The sequence below is a fragment of the Nycticebus coucang genome, chromosome 18, assembly GCF_027406575.1.
Source record: "Nycticebus coucang isolate mNycCou1 chromosome 18, mNycCou1.pri, whole genome shotgun sequence".
In the NCBI taxonomy this organism is placed as follows: Eukaryota; Metazoa; Chordata; class Mammalia; order Primates; family Lorisidae; genus Nycticebus; species Nycticebus coucang.
This window is the reverse complement of record NC_069797.1, coordinates 52175548-52198627: the sequence shown is the minus strand read 5'-3', so window position 1 is coordinate 52198627 and position 23080 is coordinate 52175548. Positions and strand designations below refer to the sequence as shown.

At 43.6% G+C, this 23080-nt stretch overlaps 1 protein-coding gene across 2 annotated transcripts in view; it reads right to left on the bottom strand.

The window, feature by feature from the left end:
* Positions 1-12681: 12681 nt before the first annotated feature.
* The window catches only part of SPOP (speckle type BTB/POZ protein), an 88851-nt gene continuing 78452 nt past the window's right edge, over positions 12682-23080 (bottom strand). For both annotated transcript variants that reach the window (XM_053569222.1, XM_053569224.1), the window contains 4 exons: positions 21672-21727; positions 21085-21207; positions 15231-15373; positions 12682-13949 (listed from right to left, as the gene is read on the bottom strand). In XM_053569222.1, the coding sequence (XP_053425197.1) occupies positions 13805-13949; positions 15231-15373; positions 21085-21207; positions 21672-21727 (467 nt within the window). In that variant the 3' untranslated portion in view covers positions 12682-13804. The remainder of the gene's footprint in view (positions 13950-15230; positions 15374-21084; positions 21208-21671; positions 21728-23080) is intronic.

The window sequence follows — 23080 nt, the reverse complement described above, 5'->3', positions numbered from 1 at the left end:
TCCTTCCTGGCATCCAGGCACACAGCCTCCATTTTTGGAGGTAGAACAAGTTGCTGCTGCATTGCAGAGAGCCCGAGGAGCTGGGAAGGATTCGGCCTCCAAGCCCCAAATTCACCCCCCACATGTCTAGTCCCCATTACATTCTGACACACAATTCTCATTAAGGGCCTGAATGATCCCAGCCAGATGGGATCCTAATTTAATTAAAACCCTTTAATTACCTGCAACAACACAGCTTTGCAAAGTCCAGTGCGAAAGGGGCCTGGGATGGGAGGGGCACTGTTAACATGATAGAGGAGTATCTGTCTTTTCAGCACTCAGGGAACCCCAGGTTGGAGACATTTCTCCCACCCTGATGGGCACAAATATCCTGGAACAGCCAGTGGGGCCTGGGCTTCTGGTTTGGTCCATACAGGGTACAGCCAAGCCAGGAAGGGGAGCAAACTAGGTCCTTGGGAACAGAGTACCAAGCTATTGGCCTGAAGTTGTCAGTGTTGGTTTTGTGCTTACAGCACAGCCTGGTAGGGTCAGGTCTGAGCCCTCTCATGACCCTGCCTCTGTCCAGGACCCTCTGGTGAGGAGTAGGCATGGTCTGGCATCTCCTGAATGGCCTTGCTTAAGAAATAGGAGTCCCCTTGCAGCCACCAAAGGAAAGTCATATGTGTTTTCTTGAGGACTAGTAAGGACACTCCTGCCCCACCCCCACCATGGTCCTGAGCCTCCACCAGCTTCTCCTTGTGGTGGTAGAAGAAAGGAGCCCAGGCCAGGCTACAGCCTGCCAAGCCTTGGCAAGGATAGACTCAGAAACCCCGACTTGGGAGCTGGGCTATTTTGTGGACATCATACATGACTACACTTTCTGCCCTCACTTAGTACTTATTCATTCAACAAATATTATTTAATAAAACCTCTGAAAGTTCTAGCTGGTCTCTGTTGGGCCAGGACATCCAGGTGAAGAGGTTTCGATTCCCATTTAGGCCATGGTCTTAAAGGAAGAGAAATGTTCTGTTGGAATCGGTGTGGTATCAGTGGCTGGAGCTGAAATAAGAAATCCCCAGAGGAAGGACAAACCCAAAGGGGAAGAGCTGGAGCCAGTAGGCCCTGTCATTCCACACCCCCAACTTCCCCTTCTGTATTTTACTTATTGAATGAGCATCCCCCAATACCTAGCTTGTTCTCCTTCCCTTCCCAGCCACTTCTCTTTTCTGGAATCCTGCTACAACTCCCCACTCCACCTTGCTTCCTCTGTTATCCCCTAACATCCACAGCCTCTAAAGAGCCACTCCCATCTCTGGACTCAAGTGCATCTGGAGCACTGTGTCCCTGCCAGCTTGGGGGCTCTCAGAGCAGGAAGTGTGGAAGTGCCCTCTGAGGCCTAGGAACAGACTGGAGACTCTTTGAGGGCAGGGGCTGTATGACCCCTGCACACTGGTCTGGAGTCTCCCCAAGAAGGATGGCACTTCCTCTGAAGTGTCATTAATCAGCCACCTGGGAGCAGGTGTCCTGGCACATCCAACTCCACATGGGAGATGGTCCCTGCCGTGTCTCACTGGACAGCGTGCTGAGGCGTGATCACAGCCCGCTTTCTGCCAGCATGGGAGAGGAAATGGCAACAGGAAGACAAGCTGCCGCATGGTCTGCACTCCGGCACCCCAGCTCCTCCGGGCTGGAAGAGCGGGTGGGGCGGGAAGGGCGAAGGCAAGAGGAGAGGGTGGAGGCCTGTCAGCACTGGGACACCCCTCCTCCCACCTGTCCCTGCTATTGTATTTTGTCTTCTCTAGCAAGGTCTTCAGAGACCCATTAGCTCCTGGAGCATGGTGGTGGGCAGGTCTCACCGCATTACTGAGTTGTAAGAAATCTCCAGGCCTTCTGGCTCCTAACCCAGTAACTTTTTTCCATGATGTCAGGCTTCCTCTCCCCGGAGCCTCTTCATGGCTGGGCAAAGAATGGCCTGCTGGATCCTGGGGAGTCTGGGTTGCCCTCACCTCGGGGTGAAGGTGAGGCCATACTCAGCTCTGATGTGTTTGGAGAGAGCTGGGTCTCAGCCTTATGTGGCAGGTGGTCTTAACCTAGCCACCTTGCCTCTTTGGGCTTTGGAGAGTTCTTCCCCCACTTGCTCATGTAACTATGATGAGGGATGAACTGGCCTGGTCAAGGGTGAGTACCATGTCAGTGTCTGATTGTGGCCTCCCACTTGGCCCACCTGCTGGGGCACACAGGCATCCCAGGGAAGGGGAGATAGCTGGTTTCTTTTTTTCTTCAGGGTAGACTGTAGCATGGTGGTTGAGGACATGGATTCTGGAGCCTGGCTGCCTGCACTCAATTCCTTGCTCTGCCACTTCCTTACTGAAGATCTTGGACAAGTTACTGAACGTTTTTGCGTTTCAGTTTCCCCAACTGAAAAGTGGGGATACTCGCTCCCTCTCAGGGGGCTGTTGTGATTGAACATGCAGAGCAGTCAGAAGTGCATGTGGGCGGCTGGGGCAGTGCTCAGGACTAGTGCGTCACCATGGCTCCCGCTGCAGCCCGTCCTGCTCCTGCCAAGCCTCAGTGGGCTTTAGCATTCCTTGCTGCAGGAAGAAAACCCTTAGGAAAGGCCAGAAGTCTGTCATGTCTACAAAAGATGACACTTACGGGTGGTGCCTGTGGCTTAGTGAGTAGGGCGTCAGCCCCATATACCCGAGGTGGTGGGTTCGAGCCCGGCCCGGCCAAAAACTGTAAAAAAAAAAAAAAGATGACACCTGTAAAAATGAATCTCCTTTTGTTTTTCTTGTTCTGGTTGCATTCCTACTGCTCCTTGGGCCCAGAATCCCCTTGGGCGGGCACTCCAGAAGCCCCTTTCGGCGCCTCAAGTGGTTTCATCTGAGTACTTCCCTCTGAACCTCCACCCATAAACAATACAAGGCTCAGAGAATACGGGTGGCCACAGGGTCTTTATTTGGGAGTACATAGTCAAACATAGCAAGAGTGGTCTGCCAAGTGGACTCTCCAGGCCAAGGGCATCCTTCTTCCTTTCCTTGCCTGGAGCCCTGGGTTCTGGCCCCACTGGCCCACCCGTGCACCGATCAAATCCAGCTCCCTCCTTCCTTACTCACCCATCCTCATCACCTCCACCTGCAGTTCGGAGGCCCCTTGTTACCTCCTGTGAATGGGTGTGTGAAACACATCCCTGTCTTGAACTGCACCCTTGATGATGAGGATGGTGTTCTGCCACATGGTGCATTCCCTGAGGACGGGGCCCCGTGCAACCCATTTCTCTCATACTCTGAGTAGGGCCAAGAGCCTGAGGTATCCCCAGGGCCTGGTCGGTAAATCTTGTTTGACTCACTTTCTTTTTTTTTTTTTGCAGTTTTTGGCTGGGGCTGGGTTTGACCTGCCACCTCCAGCATATGGGGTCAGCGCCCACCCCTTTGAGCCACAGGCGCTGCCCTGGACTCAATTTCTTTTGTGGGAATCTTTCTCAGTGACGGGGAGGAGGAGAAGGGAAGAGACACAGGTGAAGAGACAGCTAAACTCTGCCAGGCTGCACCAGCAGTAGAAGAGAACAATTGTGGTTTTGGTAAACAGAGGGCAAGTGGGGGATACAGGAGGGTGGAAAGGTATATAAATGCCCCATTTACCAGCCTGGGCTGCTCCCGGGCCTGGGAGGGGAGGGCCCTGCTGCCACTCAGTCAGGCTCTGCCATCTGCCACGTCTCAGCAGAGATCAGAACTGGAGGGTGAGGTAGGCAGCTTTTGTATTTTTCCTAAATTCAGCAGGATCAGGCTCAAGATGTCACTCTGGTGAGGACTGGAGATACAGAGAGAAATGTCTAAGAAAATGGAAGCTTCTATGTTCCAGGAGGGAAGCACAGGGGGAAGGAAAGGAAAAAGGAGCAGAAGGAGGATGGCGTAGAGAAGATGGGCTTAATTTAGCAGGCAGACAACCATCATTGTTTGGCCTCTCAGAGGGCAGAAACAGCTCGAGAAACAAGAGTTCCTGGGTCCCATGTGACTTCCTCTCCCAAACACTTAAAAGAATTATTAGAGACAGAATCTTGCTATGTTGCCCACACTGGTCTCAAACTTCTGGGCTCAAGTGATCCTCCCACCTTGTTCTCCTGAGTGGCTGGTACTATAGGCTCAGGTTGTTGTCCCTGGCCCCAACCCTTATCTTTGTACCTACGAGCCAAAGTGGTTCTGGTCTGCCTTTCACCTTCCTTTCTGGAATGCCTGATGGTCTAACTTTTGGGGATTATAAAAATGATGACAGCAAAGATCACAAACAAATAATGAAAGAGCAATTTCCAGGTGAGCAAAAGATTTGGAGTAGGCTCTTTCCTGGGACTTCTGTGGACTCTTCTCCTCCACATGTTATAACAGGAGAGACTAGAGGCTTGCAGACACCAGGCTAGCCAATCTTGGATGCTTTCTCCAGAGTGAATCCTTCTTCGGAAGATTTGTGCACTCCCAAAGGTGCCCATTTCTATGTCTCATCACAGATTTATATTCCAATCCAAGAAATCCTAAAAGGAGACGGACTCAGAAAACTACATATGGAAAAAAAAAAAAAACAGAGCACATATGGCTTAGTTTAGAAAAGCAATAATAATGACACAACAATAACCATAACATTAATAATAGCTTACCTTTCTAGGGCCATTGTTCAATGCCAGGCACTGTGTTAAAGATGCAACGTATATATTCTCATTAATTCTCCACAAGAAATCTATGAGCTATACCCATTTTGCAGATGAGAAAACTAAGGCTTACTCAGGCCATTGTTTTGGCCAGGATCACAGTGATGGCAGGAGAGGAGAGCCAGGCTCCTAGACTCCAATGCTGTGCTCACCAGACACTGGCTGGGCTGGCCCTCAGTGTTGCCTGCGCTCTTACCAACTCCTCCTCAACAGCTAGTTCAGATCAGGCCTCGGACTCTCATGCTTGCCCTGGAGCTCTCAGCCACTGAGCTCGTTTCCAAAAAACATGCAAGGCACTGATGCAAACTTGCCCAACTTCCCAGCATCAGGCAAACTCACCTATGTCTGTAGGATTCTCTTCATACCCAGAGGGAAATTGTCCCTATCCAAGCCCTTTCCCCTCCAGCACGCTCAGAACCTTATGATATAGACTCTTCCCCCTTTACTGGACTGTGGAGCTTTATTTTTTATTTATTTTTTTGAGACAGAGTCTCACTTTGGTGCCTCTGATAGAGTGCCGTAGTGTCATAACTCATAGCAAACTCAAACTCTTGGGCTCAAGAGATTCTCTTGCCTCAGCCTCTTAAGTAGCTGGGACTATAGGCGCCCACCACAACGCCTGGCTGTTTTTTAAAGATTGGGTCTCACTCTAGCTCAGGCTCATCTTGAACTCACGCAATCCACCTGCCTTGGCCTCCCAGAGTGCTGGGATTACAGGCATGAGCCTGGAAGGACTGGCCAGGACTGTGGAGCTTTAAATGCTTCCTCTCTACTGGACTGTCCCATCAGTTTTAAAGATGCCTGCTACTCTTTCATTCTATAGGAAAAACTTAAACTCTCCCCTCTGCTCACTGCCTCCTCCAGCGACTGTCCCCACTTTGTCCTTTCTTTCACAGTCATACTTCAAGGCTTGTCTGCACTCCTTGTCTCCACTTCCTTACCTCCCATCCATGCCTCACCTCACCTCAATTGGGGCCCCTTTCCTAAAATGGCCCTGGCTAAGATCACCAGTGAATTCCATGTTGCTGCCTCCAATGGGCATTTTTTTTATTTTCTCTTATTCGACAGCATTTGACACCTTTAATGCTTTTTTGGTCTTAGTTCTCTAAGTTTTGTGTTTTCTTTCTCTAGATACATCTCTGGCCTCTTCTCTTTGTGGCAAATCTTTCTTTATCAGACTTTAAATATAAGAATTCCTCAAAGTTTAGTCCTTCGTCTCCTCCATCTCAGTGACCTAACACTCCAGGGTTTCAATGACACCTATAAACCTGTATCTCCTCCCCAAACTATCTCTTGTCTCAACTTTTCTTTCCCCTCAACCTCTCTTCTGAGCTCTAAGCTCATAAATTCAACAACCAAGTGATAACCTCCATTTAGATTTCTCAAGGTATCTCATAATCAATAAGTAAAATAAAATCAATGACCTAATTGCCCTTAAGCCTGTTAATCTTCCCATGGGTGTCTCTAGTCTGGTGAATTCCTCTGTTCACACAAGCTAGAAACCTCTTCGTCCTTACTCTATCCAATTCATCAAGTACTGCCAAATTTGCCTCCTGAATCTTTTTTTTTTTTTTTTTGAGACAGAGCCTTAAGCTGCCACCCTGGGTAGAGTGCTGTGGCATCACAGCTCACAGCAACCTCCAACTCCTGGGCTCAAGTTGATTCTCCTGCCTCCACCTCCCAAGTAGCTGGGACTACAGGTACCCGTCACAATGCCCGGCTATTTTTTGGTTGCAGCCATCCTTGTTGTTTGGCGGGCCTGGGCTGGATTCAAACCCGCCAATTCAAGTGAATGTGGCTGGCGCCTTAGCCGCTTGAGCCACAGGCACCGAGCCTGCCTCCTAAATCTTAAACCTGTCTACTCTTCTGCTGCTCTACCACCTCCCTACTTTAAGTTCTATTATCTCTTGCCTCTTCCACCCCCAAGCCCAATATTAACTTTGAGACTCCAGCCAGAGATCTGATTAAAATGCAAATCTTGTCATCCCCTCTTGCCTAAAGCTCCTTTATGGTTTCCCTGTTGCTCTTAGTGTAAGTACCTTATTCCTAATGTGGCCTATGAAGGTCCTGCCACAGCTGGCTTAACCACTTGCTCTCAGTCCTCTCCACATTCCAGTCACCCAGTCTTCCCTGGGCTCCTAGACTTGCAGGGGTCCTCAAACTATGGCCTGTGGGCCATGTGAGGCAGTGTGATTGTATTTGTTCCCGTTTTTTGTTTTTTTTTTAACTTCCAAATAAGATACGTGCAGTGTGCGTAGAAATTTGTTCATAGTTTGTTTTTTTTTAAACTATAGTCCGGCCCTCCAACCGTCTGAGGGACAGTGAACTGGCCCCGTTTAAAAAGTTTGAGGACCCCTGATTAGAGCAACACAACAAACTGCCTCCTGCCAGTAGACTTTAATGGATGCAAATTCTCTGTGGAATGTGCCTCCCCAAGTTGACATGCTCCTCATCCTTCAGCTCTTACATTAATAACTGCTTTCTTGGAGGAGGGAGGAGTGGGGGGGTGGGGAACGGGGTGGTGGTGGTTCTAGATGCTCCTGATGAGATAGATCATTCCCCTCCAGGCTCTCATGGTACATTTCCTTTAGGGTATTTACCAGGCCTTGACATTATTTGTGGCATTATTAAGGACACTCTCTCATTAGACTCTAAGCTCCAAAGAGGGCAGGGAGCATTAGTTTTACTCACTGTACTATCCCTACTCAACTATGGAAAAGGTCATAGAAACTCAACTTTTTTAAACAGTCAAACCAACACAAAGATGACATTGGGAATCACCTGTTGGCAGGCATCCCAATCACTCTCAAATGCCCTTTTCTTTCTCTTCTGGAAAAAAAAACAAACAAAAAAACTTTCGGTCAGAGATAATGGAGCAGGAAGGATACACTAGGGAGACCACAATTCCCCTGGAATTACTGAAGATTATGCTGGATAACTTGTCAGTTGTGATGCCTATTTTTCACTAGTGTTTCAATAAAATAACACCCTTCCAGTCAAGGTAAGAGATAGACATAAAAATGTGTTAATTTAGCCAGAGAGAGTAAAATATGTAATTTGACTATTGGTTCATATAGCAATGTATCTTTAGATTTTTGAAAAAGGTCGTTTTTCATTTTGTCTTTAATGATATACTGCATTTTAAGGTGCTATGAGATGATAGGAAATAAAGAGGCACACAAGTGTTGGAGGAGAAATTTGAAACTACACCAGTGCTGGATGGAAATGGTTCAAACTGGCTCTCTAGAGTCAATCAGTACAACTTTCAGAAATTTTGAGAGCTGCTTGCTAAATGGCTATTAAAAATTAAATCGCATTAACAAATGCGTAGTAAAGGTAATAAGTACTTAAAATCTACCTCTTCCTAATTATTTTATATTGTACTGGTATCTATGCTCTTGAGGTTGTTTCTGTCTACTGTATCTCTACCGTGAAGATACAGATAATGATGTACTGTGCATCTCTTCCCACATACAAGTTCAATAATGTCACCTCGGTAATTGGAAACAGGCCTTGGTGGGAGTATTTACACCACGAAAACTGGCACGTGCTACCAGTCAGGGCTTACATATTTGGGACCTGGCCATCATACCTTTAGTGGCACACACTGAACCAAACCACTGGCCCATGAAAACATTTTAAGGTCTGAGGCAAACTTTCACTTGGAAGATGGCTAGGCTGAAGAAGTTTCCTAGAACATGTCTTTAGGACTAGTCATTCTCAAAACTGTGTTAAAGATTGAGGGTAATTGTTTTCTTTCTCAACTTAAAGCTATAATTATTCTATAAACTTCTATAAACATGACTTTTATTACAAATAGCAGTTACTATTGTGTCCATACTTTATGGAAAACTTACTCACCATTACTTCTAGACAAAAAAAAAAAAAGTGTGTTGACTATACTACGATAAATACAAGTTCTTTTTTTTGAGATACAGTCTCATTCTCCCTAGAATGCTATGGCATCACAGCTCACAGCAACCTCATACTCCTGGGCTCAAGAGAGTCTCTTGTCTCAGCCTCCAGAGTAGTTGGGACTACAGACACCCACCAACAATGCCCAGCTCTTTTTAGAGACAGGGTCTTGCTCTTGCTCAGGCTGGTCTCAAACCTGTAAACTCAGGCAATCCACCCACCTCATCCTCCCAAGTGCTGGGATTACAGGCATGAGCCACCACGCTCAGCCAAGATAAAAGTTTTTTTTTGCATTTTTTTGGCCTGGGCCGGGTTTGAACCTGCCACCTCTGGCATATGGGGCCAGCACCCTACACATTTGAGCCACAGGCGCCTCCCAATAAAAGTTCTTAAGAGTGGAAGAGATTCCCTTCCTTTCTCTCTGCAAAGAGTGGCTTATATTCAATCAGTTTCCTTATCTCCTCATCAGTTTTGGCTTCTCCCACTACCAGTGGACTGAAACTGCTCTAAGGTAACCCCTGACCTCCATACTGCTAAATTCAATCACTTCTTTCAGACCTCAGTTCTACGCCGGCCTGGTTTGTTTCTGCCTCCTCCCTTTGACTGAGTCAGTAGAGCAAAAGTCCTACCCTCTAGCCTAGGCCTGGCCGAGCACAATGTCTGAGGGCTCCTAGCTGCTCACCACTTGTTTGCTCATGGTGGCATGGAATTTAATCTCTGTCATCTTGAGTGTATCACCTCACTTCCCTGGATGTCTGTTTTCTCAGACATGAAGAGAAGGTGAGAAATATGTGGAGGCCCTTCTTTTTTCTTTTAGTTTGTTTAGAGCTGATCTTTAAGGGTCTTGCAGGGGCTAAAGCTCTCCCCATTTCAAGTGAGCATTTCACCTGGAAAATCCAAGGCAAACTTGGATTTTCACCTTCTCTTAGGTCTTCTGGTCTAAGCCCTAAAACTATTCATTTGCCTTCTGTTGTTTCTTGGCTCAGAGCCAGGCTTAGTGACCTTGAGGAAGTTACATCACCATCTTCCCAAGCTATATAACTAGAATGAGCAGGAGTTGTACAAGACAAGCCAGCAAATGTTCAGAACTCCTATGATCTCCTATGAGATCACGCAGGTCCTGGTGCTACATTCCCATACTTGAGTATTACTAATATTTTATCTTCATAATATTTTTCCTCTGAAGTTGATCCCCTTCAACTCCTTAATCATTTCTGTTGCTTGTCCTAAATTCCCTCAAGTCTAAAATTCTCTTTTCCCTAGAGCTACAGAAATCAGAACCAAACAGTATTCCAGATGCCACCTTCTACTCTAGTATTATGGGATTTACAGAGAGGAGATCATCTTGCTAATGGCATAAAGATCCCATCAGTCAACAACATTCAAGTTTCTGCTCTCATGTGGAGGTCAAAGCTTCTGGTCCTCCCAGCTCATTATCCCAAATACTGATCGTCCTATATTTGCTTTCTTGTTCACTGTCACCATGAGGTGTCCATCTATTGGGTCAAAGGCCCCAACATGGTGCAGTCACCTCTGAAATTAAAAGGGGGAAAACACATCCGCCTTGCGCATACGTGTACATAAGAGCAGTCCAAAGATACTCACCTGAATGTCAGATTAGTCTGCAAGCCATGAGAAATGAATCTAAATGATGTAGGGCAGAGTTCGGTGAAAAGTCATGAGATAAAGGAAACACATAGGGCTCAGGCTGATTAAAAAGATAATTAGTTGTGGAAAATAAGGTTGGGCTTCATCCAAGAATTTGTCTTTGACAAAGATAAACCAAAGGATCTGATGCAGTCATGTTGGGGAGATTTAGTTGTTCTTTTATAGGTGTTGAAGAGCCAGAACAAAGCAACAGTCAGTTTCAAAGTGCAGCTCAACTCCCCCTCTGTTTGTTGTTCTGTTCACAAACATACAAGCTGTTTCCTTTCATCTGCACAGGCTCACACAATATGGAGATCCCACAATAGATTTAAACCAGATTTACAAATGAATACGCAGAGCTGTGGTCAAGCCAGAGATCTTCTGGTCTAAGAAAGATCTTGATGTTCCTGGCTGTAATCTTAAAAAGGAAAAAAAAAAAAAAAGCTCTAAAATTTTAAAGGGCCAGCAGCTTTCCTTACCAAGGAAAAGGAAAAGAATGGCCTATCTTACCCACATCTTTAAAACCCATAAAGGTATTTAAGATGCTTAATAAAAATGCGAAGTTTAATCTTTACATAGGGAACCAGACAAATTTTCCATGGGTGGCCAGATACATAAGTGGACAGAATAGGGGAGAAGGAGAAGCGGGGATGATGCCAGAAACTCCATTTGGATCGAAACTGCAACCCCAAAGGTTCTGTGAAACTACTTGCCTGAAATATTGTTTTGATAAATAAGCCATATCCTTGTGGAATTGAAATCTCCAACTGTTCCACTGGCACGAACATCTCTGCAGTGACAGCACATGCCCCAGATTGTGGAGTTAACTTGAATTAAATTTCAGATGTGGGGGAGCTGAGGGAGGGGGTTGTGGCAGTGGGAGGTTTATGAACAGTATGCTGGGGCTCTGATGTTGTCGTAACCAGATGGCTTCAACTGTATCATTTAAAACAAAAACAAACATGTCCAGAAATAATAAAATAGTGACAGGAGAAGCATCGAGCAGCTTCACCTGTACCTGAAATTCTAATGGTTTTGTACCCACAGTAAAGCCTATGTTGGAAATTCCAACATGAAATTAAATATTTCAATAAATATCGAAAATCCCCAAAGCGTCCTCCATCCTGCTAGGAGCTAGGTGCCAGGACTGCATATTCCTTAAGCCCACTGGCCCCTCGCCCACAGCTTTCTGTGAATGAAGAGGAAAGCAAATCTGAAGCCTAGTTTATCCTCCTGGAACCTCTGAAAAACAGGCCAGCAGAGGCACCTTTCCAGAGCTTTGTTCTTATTCTTTCTATAGGAAGGAAGCTTTACTTCCAGTTTTAAACCTAAACATTTCATAAATGAAACTTCCCCCCAGTTAAATTCATGATCTTCAGATAATATATTAGAAAATCTGGCACTCAATAGTTGTGTGATCTTGGGCATGTCTTTTCTCTGGGTTTCAACTTCTTTCATTTAAAAAATGGGAAGATGCTATCTATCTCTCATCTGTCCTACCATTTTCATCAAGTTGTTGGAAGTTCAAATGAAATAGTGGATATGAAGGTTAACTGAAAACTGCGAACTGCAGAGCACAGGCAGCTACCTGAAAGACAATATGAGTAGAGAAGACTTGTATCTGCCCAACACCTGGATCTGTGCTGCTGACCTGGAATGCCGGAATCAAGGAGGCACAGGACAGCAGCCAACACGTGGGGAACTGGGCACTTCCTCAAATAAGTGACACTTAGGAAATCAGGAAGTACTAATGAACTAATCCTGTCCTTCATTTATTAATAACAGATGGTATCTATCCATACTAGACGCAGTAAGATAAATGAAAATTGGAAGTTTTGCAAAGGCTAAAGTCCACTGAAGGGAAACAGAGGGTGAAATAGGTTTAGGCTCCATTTAAGGTCACATAAGATACACCTCAATCAAATGGCCAATGCATTCTTCAGAGTATCCCATTGTCCTAACAGTGCTATGAAAAAGGCAGACAAGGAACCCTGGAGCATTCTTAAGAGCTCACTGGAGTTCAGACATTAACTTTTCTGGGAACGTATCAAGTCAATGACAGAACCAACCAGTCAGAGACAATAATTTCCCTTTATTTAAATAGCCAAAATCATGTCCTCTGCAATTTTTTATATTTAGTTAAGAGAAGAGATGGGGATTAAGTCTTCAAACATACAGGATGCAGAAAAAGCCCACTACATTACTTGCATGGGCAGAGGGAGGGGCCTGATCCCTCATCAGGACGTGGATTGTGAAAGACTCAAGAAGGACATCAACTGGCAGGTGCCAATAGCTTACAACAGAAGCTCAAGGTTATGGAGACTCAAATCCCTACTTACTGGATATTTCAAACATAATCTCTGTAAGCTGAAGAATCAAACCAGAACTTCAAAACCCCTTAAGCCAGGTGAATGAAACAAAAAACCACAGATACCACACAGTACAAAATAGTCATTATTTATATTTTTAAAAAGAAAAAATTAACATTTGGAAGTTCTCCCCTGTAGGAAGAGAGGCTAATCAGAAGAAACAGAACTGGCTCCTATGCAGGCGGCATGTCAGGTACAAACATCTGAGCAATCTGGACCGGGATTTTTTTTTTTTTTTTTTGCACAGCATTAATAATAAAATTTCCTTTTCTCTTCTTTTCTTGTTCTGTTTTTGTTTTTTGTTTTTTAGAAAAAGAGAGGAGAGAGGGAGGGAGAAATAAAATCAGAGAAAAATGCCAAAAAACATTTTCTGCAATATCTAAAAACAGAGAACCATAGTTCTTGTCAAGACAGTATGAATTCTGGATGAATTATTTTTTCCAGTTTTCAACACCAATAAAGATTTTTGCAAAAGCCATCACATCAAAACACTCATCTTCCAGATCAAATAACCTCCTTCCCCTTTTGCCTTCACTTGTCATTTTTCATAAAAGGATAAAAGGATGTATTCTGTTCTTACAAACAGTAAGTGCTAACACAACAAGAGCGCTCTTCTGATACTTGCATGGTGGTGAGAAGTTTTCACAAATATCCAAGTTTTAGCACAGCTGGAAGGACTAAAATTTGTTTCTTTTCAACATAAATACCACTGGAATCCACAAACTGATTTTTGAGAAATTCTGCAAAAATTCTTTCTTTTTTCCTTTTCCTTTCTCTTAAAACTCAATGTCCTTTCTTTTTTTTTTCTTTTTGCTCCAGGCACCTGACGATTTGTTCTGCTCAGTCAGATGCAGACAGGTTTCTCTGAAGTACCACTGCTGGGATGTCCTCAGGGCCTGCGCCTAAACTGAATCCCCACAGTACCAAACTCAGCCAGGCCAAAGGGAACACAGTGACGCAGCAACAGGATTTTCATTAGGTTGAATAGCCCCGGGAGTCCTGGGTCCTTCCCTCCCCCCACCCGTTTTCCCCAAGTTATTTAGTGCTGTTTTAAAAGTCTGGGGCCACAATGCAGTCTTTTTCCCTTGCAACAGAGTAAAAGCTCCACAGATTGCTCTGTCTACCTGGTGGTCAGTGGTAGCAGCAGTGGCTGCTGCTTCTGGAAAATAAACGGAGTCTTACAACAGGCAGGATCTTAGGATTGTTTCAGGCGTTTGCGTGGGGGTCCAAGAAAAGGGCACTGTGCTGAAGCCAGAGAGCGGTATGCCTCAGCCACCAAGTGGGGATGTGACACCACCATTGACTTCCACCCGGAGGTCTCCAAGACATCTGAAGCATGACTAGAAGAAATGTGGAGACATGGGTTACCAAAGAGAGTGAGCAATAGATGTACTAAATATCTACCCAGCTAGCCTAGTTTGTCAGTTTTTCAGGTTCACTCAAACAGAACCTTTAATATGCATGAGAATTTGCTTGTTAGACAGTGTACAGATTGGTGACAGAGTTGTGACTGTTGTAAATCCGAAAACCACTACATTCTTTGAGCCACTATACCTTCAAAGACAAAAAAATGGAATGTTCCTCAGGCTCTTCTCACCATTGTCAATGTTATGTTCACTGGCAAGGTTAGTAAAGAGGTGGGGAGCAAGGGTTCCCTCAGTTGGAGAGCTCTGAGCTTCCACCTGGCTTTGCTATTTACCAGTCTTCTAACCACAGACTGATCATGGCCTGGGGCCTATTTGATGATCAAAAAAGAGAGGATAATAACTACATTTCATCCATGACTCAACATTTAAAAAGTACCAAACAAGTGTCCAGCACATAGTGAACACTCAACAGAACTTACATTTATTGGTCTCTTCTCTCCCACTTCTGCCTCAATTGCTAATTCCTTAGGAACAATCTCACAACTAGACCTAGAAAACATTTCCCGTCCTTGGGCATTCTGTGTTGAGTATCATTCACTTAGCTACCTGGAATGTCTTACTCCTATCTTACCCCAGAACTGCTGTTGTGAGGGCTTTTCTTTGTTTTTTTTTCCCAACTTTTGTTTTCCATTAGGCAAGGGAGAAGAACATGCCCCACTGAGACAATGGGGTTGTAGTCACAACTCATCTCTTGGTCCCTTCACATTATTTCAGAAAGTATTATGGCCAGGTCATTTGTCATTTAAGATGAAGGAACAGACCTAGTGGAATGTTTCTTTTTCAAAATGGTACCTAACAACCCCAACTACTGATTATTCCTTCTCTTTTCCCCATTCCACAATTGAACATAAGATACATTTTATTAACTCAAAAAAAAAAAAACGTAACTTCTCCTTGGAATCTGTATGTCTTTTATTAAGTTACTGAATGTGAAGTAAAGATGATACCAAAAGTACACAGCTTTTTTTCAGGCCAGCAAGTTACTATAAGGAAGTAAAATACTTTCCTCATTCAACCCATGAAAGCAAAACCATTTTCCATACTGTCAGCTAAAGGAAAAGATGAAAACTAAATACTTATTATCCAAAGATTAATGAAGCTACTTTCTCTGTTTTACTCACTAATTCAAAGTCTTTCTTATTTCTTTAGCTATCCAACTATTCTGAAAGAAGAACTTTGAAGATGCCAACTCACTAGTTGATGAAATCCACTGCCTGAGTTTTCAGCTGATCTGCACTGTGGAGGTCAGCCAGGATGAGGATCTCTGCGGCATTCTCCACAGACAGGTTACTGCAGAGGGCATCCTCACACATGACCTTCAAACGCTCCAGGGCATACTGTAAAACACAAGCACTGCTGTAGTCAGAGCAGCAATAGCTCTAGGCTGACCACTACGGAAGCTGTTTTCTTTAGCTGTATCATCATATAACTGGATATCGAGAATTGCACAGATCATGAAAAGCTACTACTGCAATTATTAAACATGACCATGCTCTGAAGGTTAGGTGTTTGAACGTGAAGTGAAGACAGCTAAAATAACCTTGGGAACAGCCAAAATGGAAATAAAAGGAAATAGAAAAAAATAGAATAAAAATAGAAAAAAAGGAAATAAAAGGAGGCACTATTAAGGAGCAGACCTACATCTTAAAGTTCACTCTTACTTTCTGACTGTGATTAAAGTCTTTCTTAAACCATCACCACCTACCCTTACAATGAGTGAGGCATTAAGTGTGCTTCAAGTCAATATGACATTACATTTAAAATTGCTGCAACCCCAGCTCAGCACCTGTGGCTCAGTGGCTAGGGCATCAGCCACATACACAGGGGCTGGCAGGTTTGAATCCAGCCCAGGCCTGCCAAACAACAATGACAACTACAACAACAAAATAGCCAGGTGTTGTGGTGGATGCCTGTAGTCCCAGATACTTGGGAGGCTGAGGCAAGAGAATTGCTTAAGTCCAAGAGTTGGAGGTTGCTGTGAATATGACACCACGGCACTCTACTGAGGATGACATAGTGAGACTCTGTCTCAAAATAAATAAATAAAAAAAATTCTGCAACCCTTTTATTTAGAGCCAGACTATGGTGAAGCAGAGTCCTTTCTACTTAAGCATTGTCACTAGCCCAGCAGGATATCTCAAATGGCCCATAAGGCTGTGAAAAGGACCCTGTGGTGACTTTCAGGAACATCTCCGCCACCAGTTTGTCCTGAATGAGGGTCAACCAATGGTCTCTGTTTAAATAGAAAAGGATAAATGGAGTCTTATTTTATTAGGGTTGAGGTTAAGATTCTGGGGGTAAAAGGACAAAGCAGCAGAGACTCTGAATCCAATTTCAGTTTAAAAACTTCTATTTTCCAAGTAAAGGGCATAAATGTTCTTGAAATAGAGAAGGCCTAGGTTAATACTGGGCACATCTGATATAGCTGATTGGTTTTGCAACAATTCCATTACTTGCTCTAACATGAGATTATGAACTTACTAAGGAACTTCAGGGATAAGGAGGAAGGAAATAAAAGGAGGCACAAAATAAAATGTCATTAATCAGTTCACAGGAGAACGGTTTGCTTTCAGGCTATGCACAGTCTCCCTATAGGCCTCATCTTGAGGGCTCCAGAACTCAATGACATAAGGCCCCTTCAGGCTGAATCATGGCGATCAAACTAGGACAATTTCATTGTTATGAATTCTGCGTGAGGAGGCATATCTGCGGGCACTGTGATCTGCAGCAAAAAGAGAGTTTTATTGGTTTTGGTGCAGCTTTAATTTTTTACCTCTTGAGTAACTAGAAAACAGTTTCAATGAAAAACAGCAATGACAACAGACAAACAAGAAGTGAAGTTGCTGTTTTTGTTCTAAAAAGCTGGAGAAGGTTGAGGAAATGTCAGTCTCTATACTACTGCTGCCCAGACGATTCCTCTTATCCTTGCTCAATACATTCTTTTAAAAGGACTTTTACTGTGAATAACTCTGATTTCTACTGCATAATTAGACAGAAGTAGCCATTCTTGTCCCTTGGGGACAAAGTTTTTTTTCTTAATTATGTTTCTGAAAAACCTGCCTAATGGCAGTACTTTACCCGAGAGATTGAAATTGTGTCGCCCAGGCCTGACCAACTTGTTTTGTTTTGTTTTTGGTCTAATTACACATGTCCCCAGGAGAATAGAAAAGCTCAGAAGAAGCTATTTTAGCCTCCTGGGTAAGTTCTAGGTGTTTAGATCCTGCCCAAGAAAGATATCTTATTCTGTTTTCCTAAAAACTCACAAAGAGGTGTAAAGGTAAAAATGTTTTCAAACAGGCTTGGAGCAAATACTGTCTAATGGGAAATTCAGAATGGAATTTGAAAATGCATCTTTTAGTTACTTCTCATTCATAAATTTAAAGCTCCGCTGTGATTAAACACCTTTATCTTTTCTTTTTTTTTTTTTTTTTTGAGTAGAGACAGTCTCACTTTATTGCCCTCGGTAGAGTGCTATGACGTCACAGGACTCACAGCAACCTCCAGCTCTTGGGCTTCCGGGATTCTCCTGCCTCAGCCTCCCGAGGAGCTGGACTACAGGCGCCCGCCACAACGTCCGGCTATATTTTGTTGCAGTTTGGCAGAGGCTGGGTTTGAACCCACCACCCTCGGTATATGGGGCCAGGGCCCTACTCAACTGAGCCACAGGCGCTGCCCATAAACACCTTTATCTTTTACAAACTTAACACATTGTTCTGAAAATTCCATCCTTGGAATGACCATTCAGGCTGATCACCCAGTGCCCTGGGCACTTATAGTAGGTTAGCAGTAGGTTCTATGGCTGAGAAGCAAGATGAAAACCCAAGGACACAGAAGTTTAACCTTAGCTCTATGAATGTACAACTCTGAGTATTTCTTAAAAGGTGGGCCTTGCCAAACTATTACTTATCCTTCTGGGATCTAGGAGATGAGGGTGATAAATACCTGGTGTGTATAAACATAAGTAACCACTTCATTGAAAATCAGAGGGGAGATCAGGCAGACTCTAAAACCAGACATTAGGCTTGGGGACCACTGATTCTCCATTTAATCCTTCTACTTTCCCAGAGTTTGCAGTGAATATCAGAAGTTTACCTTGCTCCGTTAAAAGCCAAGTTTACCTTGCTCAGAACTGAGGCAGACTGGAAGAGTAAGAAATTTTCACATTGCTCAAATGTATTAATAAGGCCTTGAAAGGTGATAACATTCCAATCTTCAACAGTAGCACGAACTGGATTTACATGCCCCATACTCTACAAATACTCCAAAAAGCCATCAATAAAGATAAAACCTCTACTATGAACATAGGCACTCTCCTCAGTCACAAAAGTCGGTAGGGGACTATCCCCAGGAATATCCCCTGCAAAGGCTTTGGTGCTTCAAAGCGAGAGTCCATTTTTCCCTCAGATGGATGTTGCCGCATTATGGCTTGAAGAGGGATGCTTCCAGTAGAGAACTTTTCTTTCTCACAGGATCTATTGCTGTTAAGGGTTTAAGCTGGTGGTTCTCAACCTTCCTAATGCCATGACCCTTTAATATAGTTCCTCATGCCCACCCTTTTGGGCTTTTATGGTGGTGACTCCCAACCACAAAATTATTTTTGTTGCTACTTTATAACTGTAATTTTGCTACTGTTATTAATTGTAATGTAAATATGCAGGATTTATTTAGGTGATCCCTGTGAAAGGGTCATTCGACCTCCAAAGGGGTTCAACTCACAGATTGAAAAACGCTGGTTTAGGGCGGCGCCTGTGGCTCAGTGAGTAGGGCGCCGGCCCCATATGCCGAGGGTGGCGGGTTCAAACCCAGCCCTGGCCAAACTGCAACAAAAAAATAGCCAGGCGTTGTGGCGGGCGCCTGTAGTCCCAGCTGCTCGGGAGGCTGAGGCAAGAGAATCGCGTAAGCCCAAGAGTTAGAGGTTGCTGTGAGCCGTGTGACGCCACTGCACTCTACCCAAGGGCGGTACAGTGAGACTCTGTCTCTACAAAAAAAAAGAAAAACGCTGGTTTAAGCCCTTTTAACACCCTCACACTAACTGACAACTCCCCCCCCCCCACTAGCAGCACAAGAAAAGCTTCCCCAAGGTAAATACCAATCCTTTCATCCACCCCCACAGACCCCAAGGCCTGGGAGGGCAGGGCACCAAGCTCCCTCTGATGCACCTACACAATGGAAGTTAGTTTCCCAGAATGTGTTTATGTGTTTTGGGGACCACTGATCTTCCAGATGATCCTTGAGAAAAAGGATTCCAGGGTTAACCAAATTGGAGAGATACTGTCATTCCCCTTCAGAAAACTCACAGTGCGTATTAACATTGTACAGTGAGAAATACTGCAGTAAAACAGCAGCTATTTGACTTGTTTATTTTTGGTGGCTCAAAAAGCTTTCCCCCCAACCTAGTATCTGATGATATTTCACCTAATTTGGGGAATTACTGACCTGTTGTTTTAGGTAATCACTGTCTTTCTTTGATTCTAAGTTCTGTATTTTTATTTTCACACTTTAACATCTCTCAAATAGAAATGTCTTATAAAGTATACATTTATTGCAATAGCATCCAAAAAGCTATTAATCGTCTTATAATTTTGAAGAAGCACTGTGTATTTCAATAACCATTTGCGTAAAAGTTGAAGATGCTAACCAAGACACTAGGTAAAAGATTATATCCTTCAATATCCTCAAGGGATTGGTTTCAGGGCTCCCACAAATACCAAATACATGGATGCGGATGTATCAGGCCCTTATATAAAATGGTGTATTTGCATATAATCTATATACTTTAAATCATCCGTAGATTATCTATAATACCTAATACAATGTAAATAGGTATTACACTATGTTGGGTTTTATTCATATTACTTTTTATTGCAGTACTTTTTTTATTTTTATTTTTTTTTGAGACAGAGTCTCTCTATGTCACCCTCAGTAGAGTGCTATGGCGTCACAGCTCATAGCAACCTCCCACTCTTGGGCTTAAGCAATTCTCTTGCCTCATCCTTCCAAGTAGCTGGGACTACAGGCGCCTGCCACAACACCCGGCTATTTTTTTTATTGCAATTGTCATTGTTGTTTAGCAGGCCAGGGCCGGATTCGAAGCCACGTGGCCAATGCCCTAAGCACTGAGCTACAGGCGCCAAGCCATGTTGTACTTTGTTTATTTTATTTTTGGCTGTTTTTGGCTGGGGCTGGGTTTGAACCCACCACCTCCAGCATATGGGCTGGCGCCCTACTCCTTTGAGCCACAGGTGCTGCCCTGTTGTACTGTTTTTTATTTTCTTTTTTCTCAAGTATTTTTGTCCAAGGTTGGTTAAATCCATGTGGTTATTATAGAGGGCTGACTGGATTCTCTTAATGACAAAATTTAAGTTAATACACTCAAAAGACATTTTGTAAATTGTAAAGCACAATACAAACATCAGTATCATCTGAATTTTTACTATTACCAGGGTTAAATTTGAGATGGGGAAAAGAGACAGGTAAATATCAAATTCATCCTTTTTCATAGTTAGGTAACCATACAGTTTACTACTCAAAACAGGACACTTTGGGGAATAAAAAGGGTGCTGCTATTAACAATTGTGTTGGAATAATATGTGTGTGTTTTTTTTTAAGAGACAGAATCTCACTTTATCACACTCGGTAGAGTGCTGTGGCATCACAGCTTACAGCAACCTCCAACTCCTGGGCTTAGGCGGTTCTCTTGCCTCAGCCTCCTGAATAGCTGGGACTATAGGCACCCGCCAGAACGCCCGGCTCTTTTGTTGCAGTTTGGCCAGTGCCAGGTTCAAACCCGCCACCCTCGGTATATGGAACCAGCACCCTACCCACTGAGTTACAGGCGCTGCCCAGAACAATATGTGTTAACCAAGACTAAAACTCAAGAGGTCCCAAATAACTCCTAGTCTTGCGATTATTATTATTATTTTTTAAATTTTTTTTATTGTTGCAGTTTGGCTGGGGTTGGGTTTGAACTCATCACCCTCAGTATATGGGCCCAGCACCCTACTCACTGAGCCACAGGCACCACCCTATTTTTATATTCTTATCTCACCTTGTCAGCAGCTGCCAGCAAATCATCAGCCATTTTGTCGAGGTTTGGAGCCTTCCCCGTGTAAATGAAGCACATCATTTCCTTAAAAACTTCAGGCTCCACATCATTGATTTCAACTCGATTCTATGCCAGAAAAACTAAAAATGAGAAGCCTTCCAACAGAACAGAATTCCTAAACTATTTTCATAATTTTAAGCTCTGGTGTAGAGAGAAGTTTGTAACATTTAAAACCTAACATGAATAAAAATTTTCTCTTTGCCTTATTTAATTATAATAGCCTTTTCTCCCATCATATGTTTCATCTTTGTTTTCCTTTCTTGTATTTTCTGTGTTGAAACATGTCTTCCTGTTAAAAATATCCTCACCTCAGTTTGGATGGTCTGCCTAGGCCTTAAATTAAGCCTGCTTTACCTAGAACACTTTCAGACCACCTTTCTCTGTTCTCAGAGGTGTCTGTTCAGGGATTTGTTCTCTACGATAATGACGTAATAAGAAAAATAATTAGGAAACTAAATCTGCAGCCACACTGAAATCATCTGACTCTATTCACCTGGCTAAAAAGACCATATCTATACCCTGTTACGTACCTTTTTGCTCTCCTCCATTTCATGTTCAAACATGGCACTAAAAACTGGAGAACGAGCTATAAAAGTGAAAGAAAAACAAGTTAAGTTTATCACACTGAAATCTCTTGATTCTTCCCAGTTATGATGAAAAGATTATCTTCACTCCTGTCCCACTGTTATACAAAAGGGCCTTAGCCTCAAATTATACCAGAATGATAAAATTCCTTTCTTTATATATTAATAATTATAATATATAAAGGACAAAGATAAACCATTACTTTCAAAATAATTTCTTATGGGCGGCGCCCGTGGCTCAGTCAGTAAGGCGCCGGCCCCATATACCGAGGGTGGCGGGTTCAAACCCGGCCCCGGCCAAACTGCAACCAAAAAATAGCTGGGCGTTGTGGCGGGCTTCTGTAGTCCCAGCTACTCGGGAGGCTGAGGCAAGAGAATCGCTTAAGCCCAGGAGTTGGAGGTTGCTGTGAGTTGTGTGAGGCCACGGCACTCTACCGAGGGCTATAAAGTGAGACTCTGTCTCTACAAAAAAAAAAAAAATAATTTCTTATTAGCTCTACTCTAACCATTCATATTTTAAGGAAATTGCTCAAGTAATCTATGTTGGATGACAATATTATATTCTCTATATAGATTTGGGGTTCCAATGGAAGGTCTTTCATACTCAAGCAAGGTGTCCTAATACCTGGGGGGTTTGCATGGAACAATGCTCCCATGCTTTCTCCACCTCTGGGGACCACAAAATAAGAAGGTCAAGAATTGGGTCTGACAGCATCCACTAACCAGATGAAGTGCATACTTTTTTTTATGGCAGGTTATCTATTTTTCCAAGCTGTGCATTCTTTTTTTTTTTTTTGAGACACAGTCTCACTATGTGGCCCTCAGTAGTGTGCCGTGACGTCACAGCTCACAGCAACCTCAAACTCTTGGGCTTAAGTGGTTCTCTTGCCTCAGCCTCCCGAGTAGCTGGGACTATAGGTGCCCGCCACAACACCTGGCTATTTTTTGCTTGCAGTTGTCATTGTTTTGGGTGGCCTGAGCAGGTTTGAAACCGCCAGCTCGCGTGTATGTGGTTGGCACTCTACCCATTGAGCTATAGGCACCGCCAAGCTATGCATTCTTAACGAAGATGATACTGCCTCAAAGAGGAAAAAAAACTTAGACATTTTTTAATGATTTGTAGCCCTTCAAAATACAATCCTACTTGATAAAATCTTCTTAGTATTTAATTTCTCTCATTAGGGAGAATTTAATTTTTTTTCCTTAGGAGAATAATGAAGAAGGTTGAGAACAGGTCTCTAACCCATGGTTATTCTAGTCCAATGAATACCCTGAAAAATAAGTAAAAATTTCACCCATGAAAAGTAATAAAATGGCTGAGAACTCAAATTTTTTCATGTTGTCAAGTAAATTAG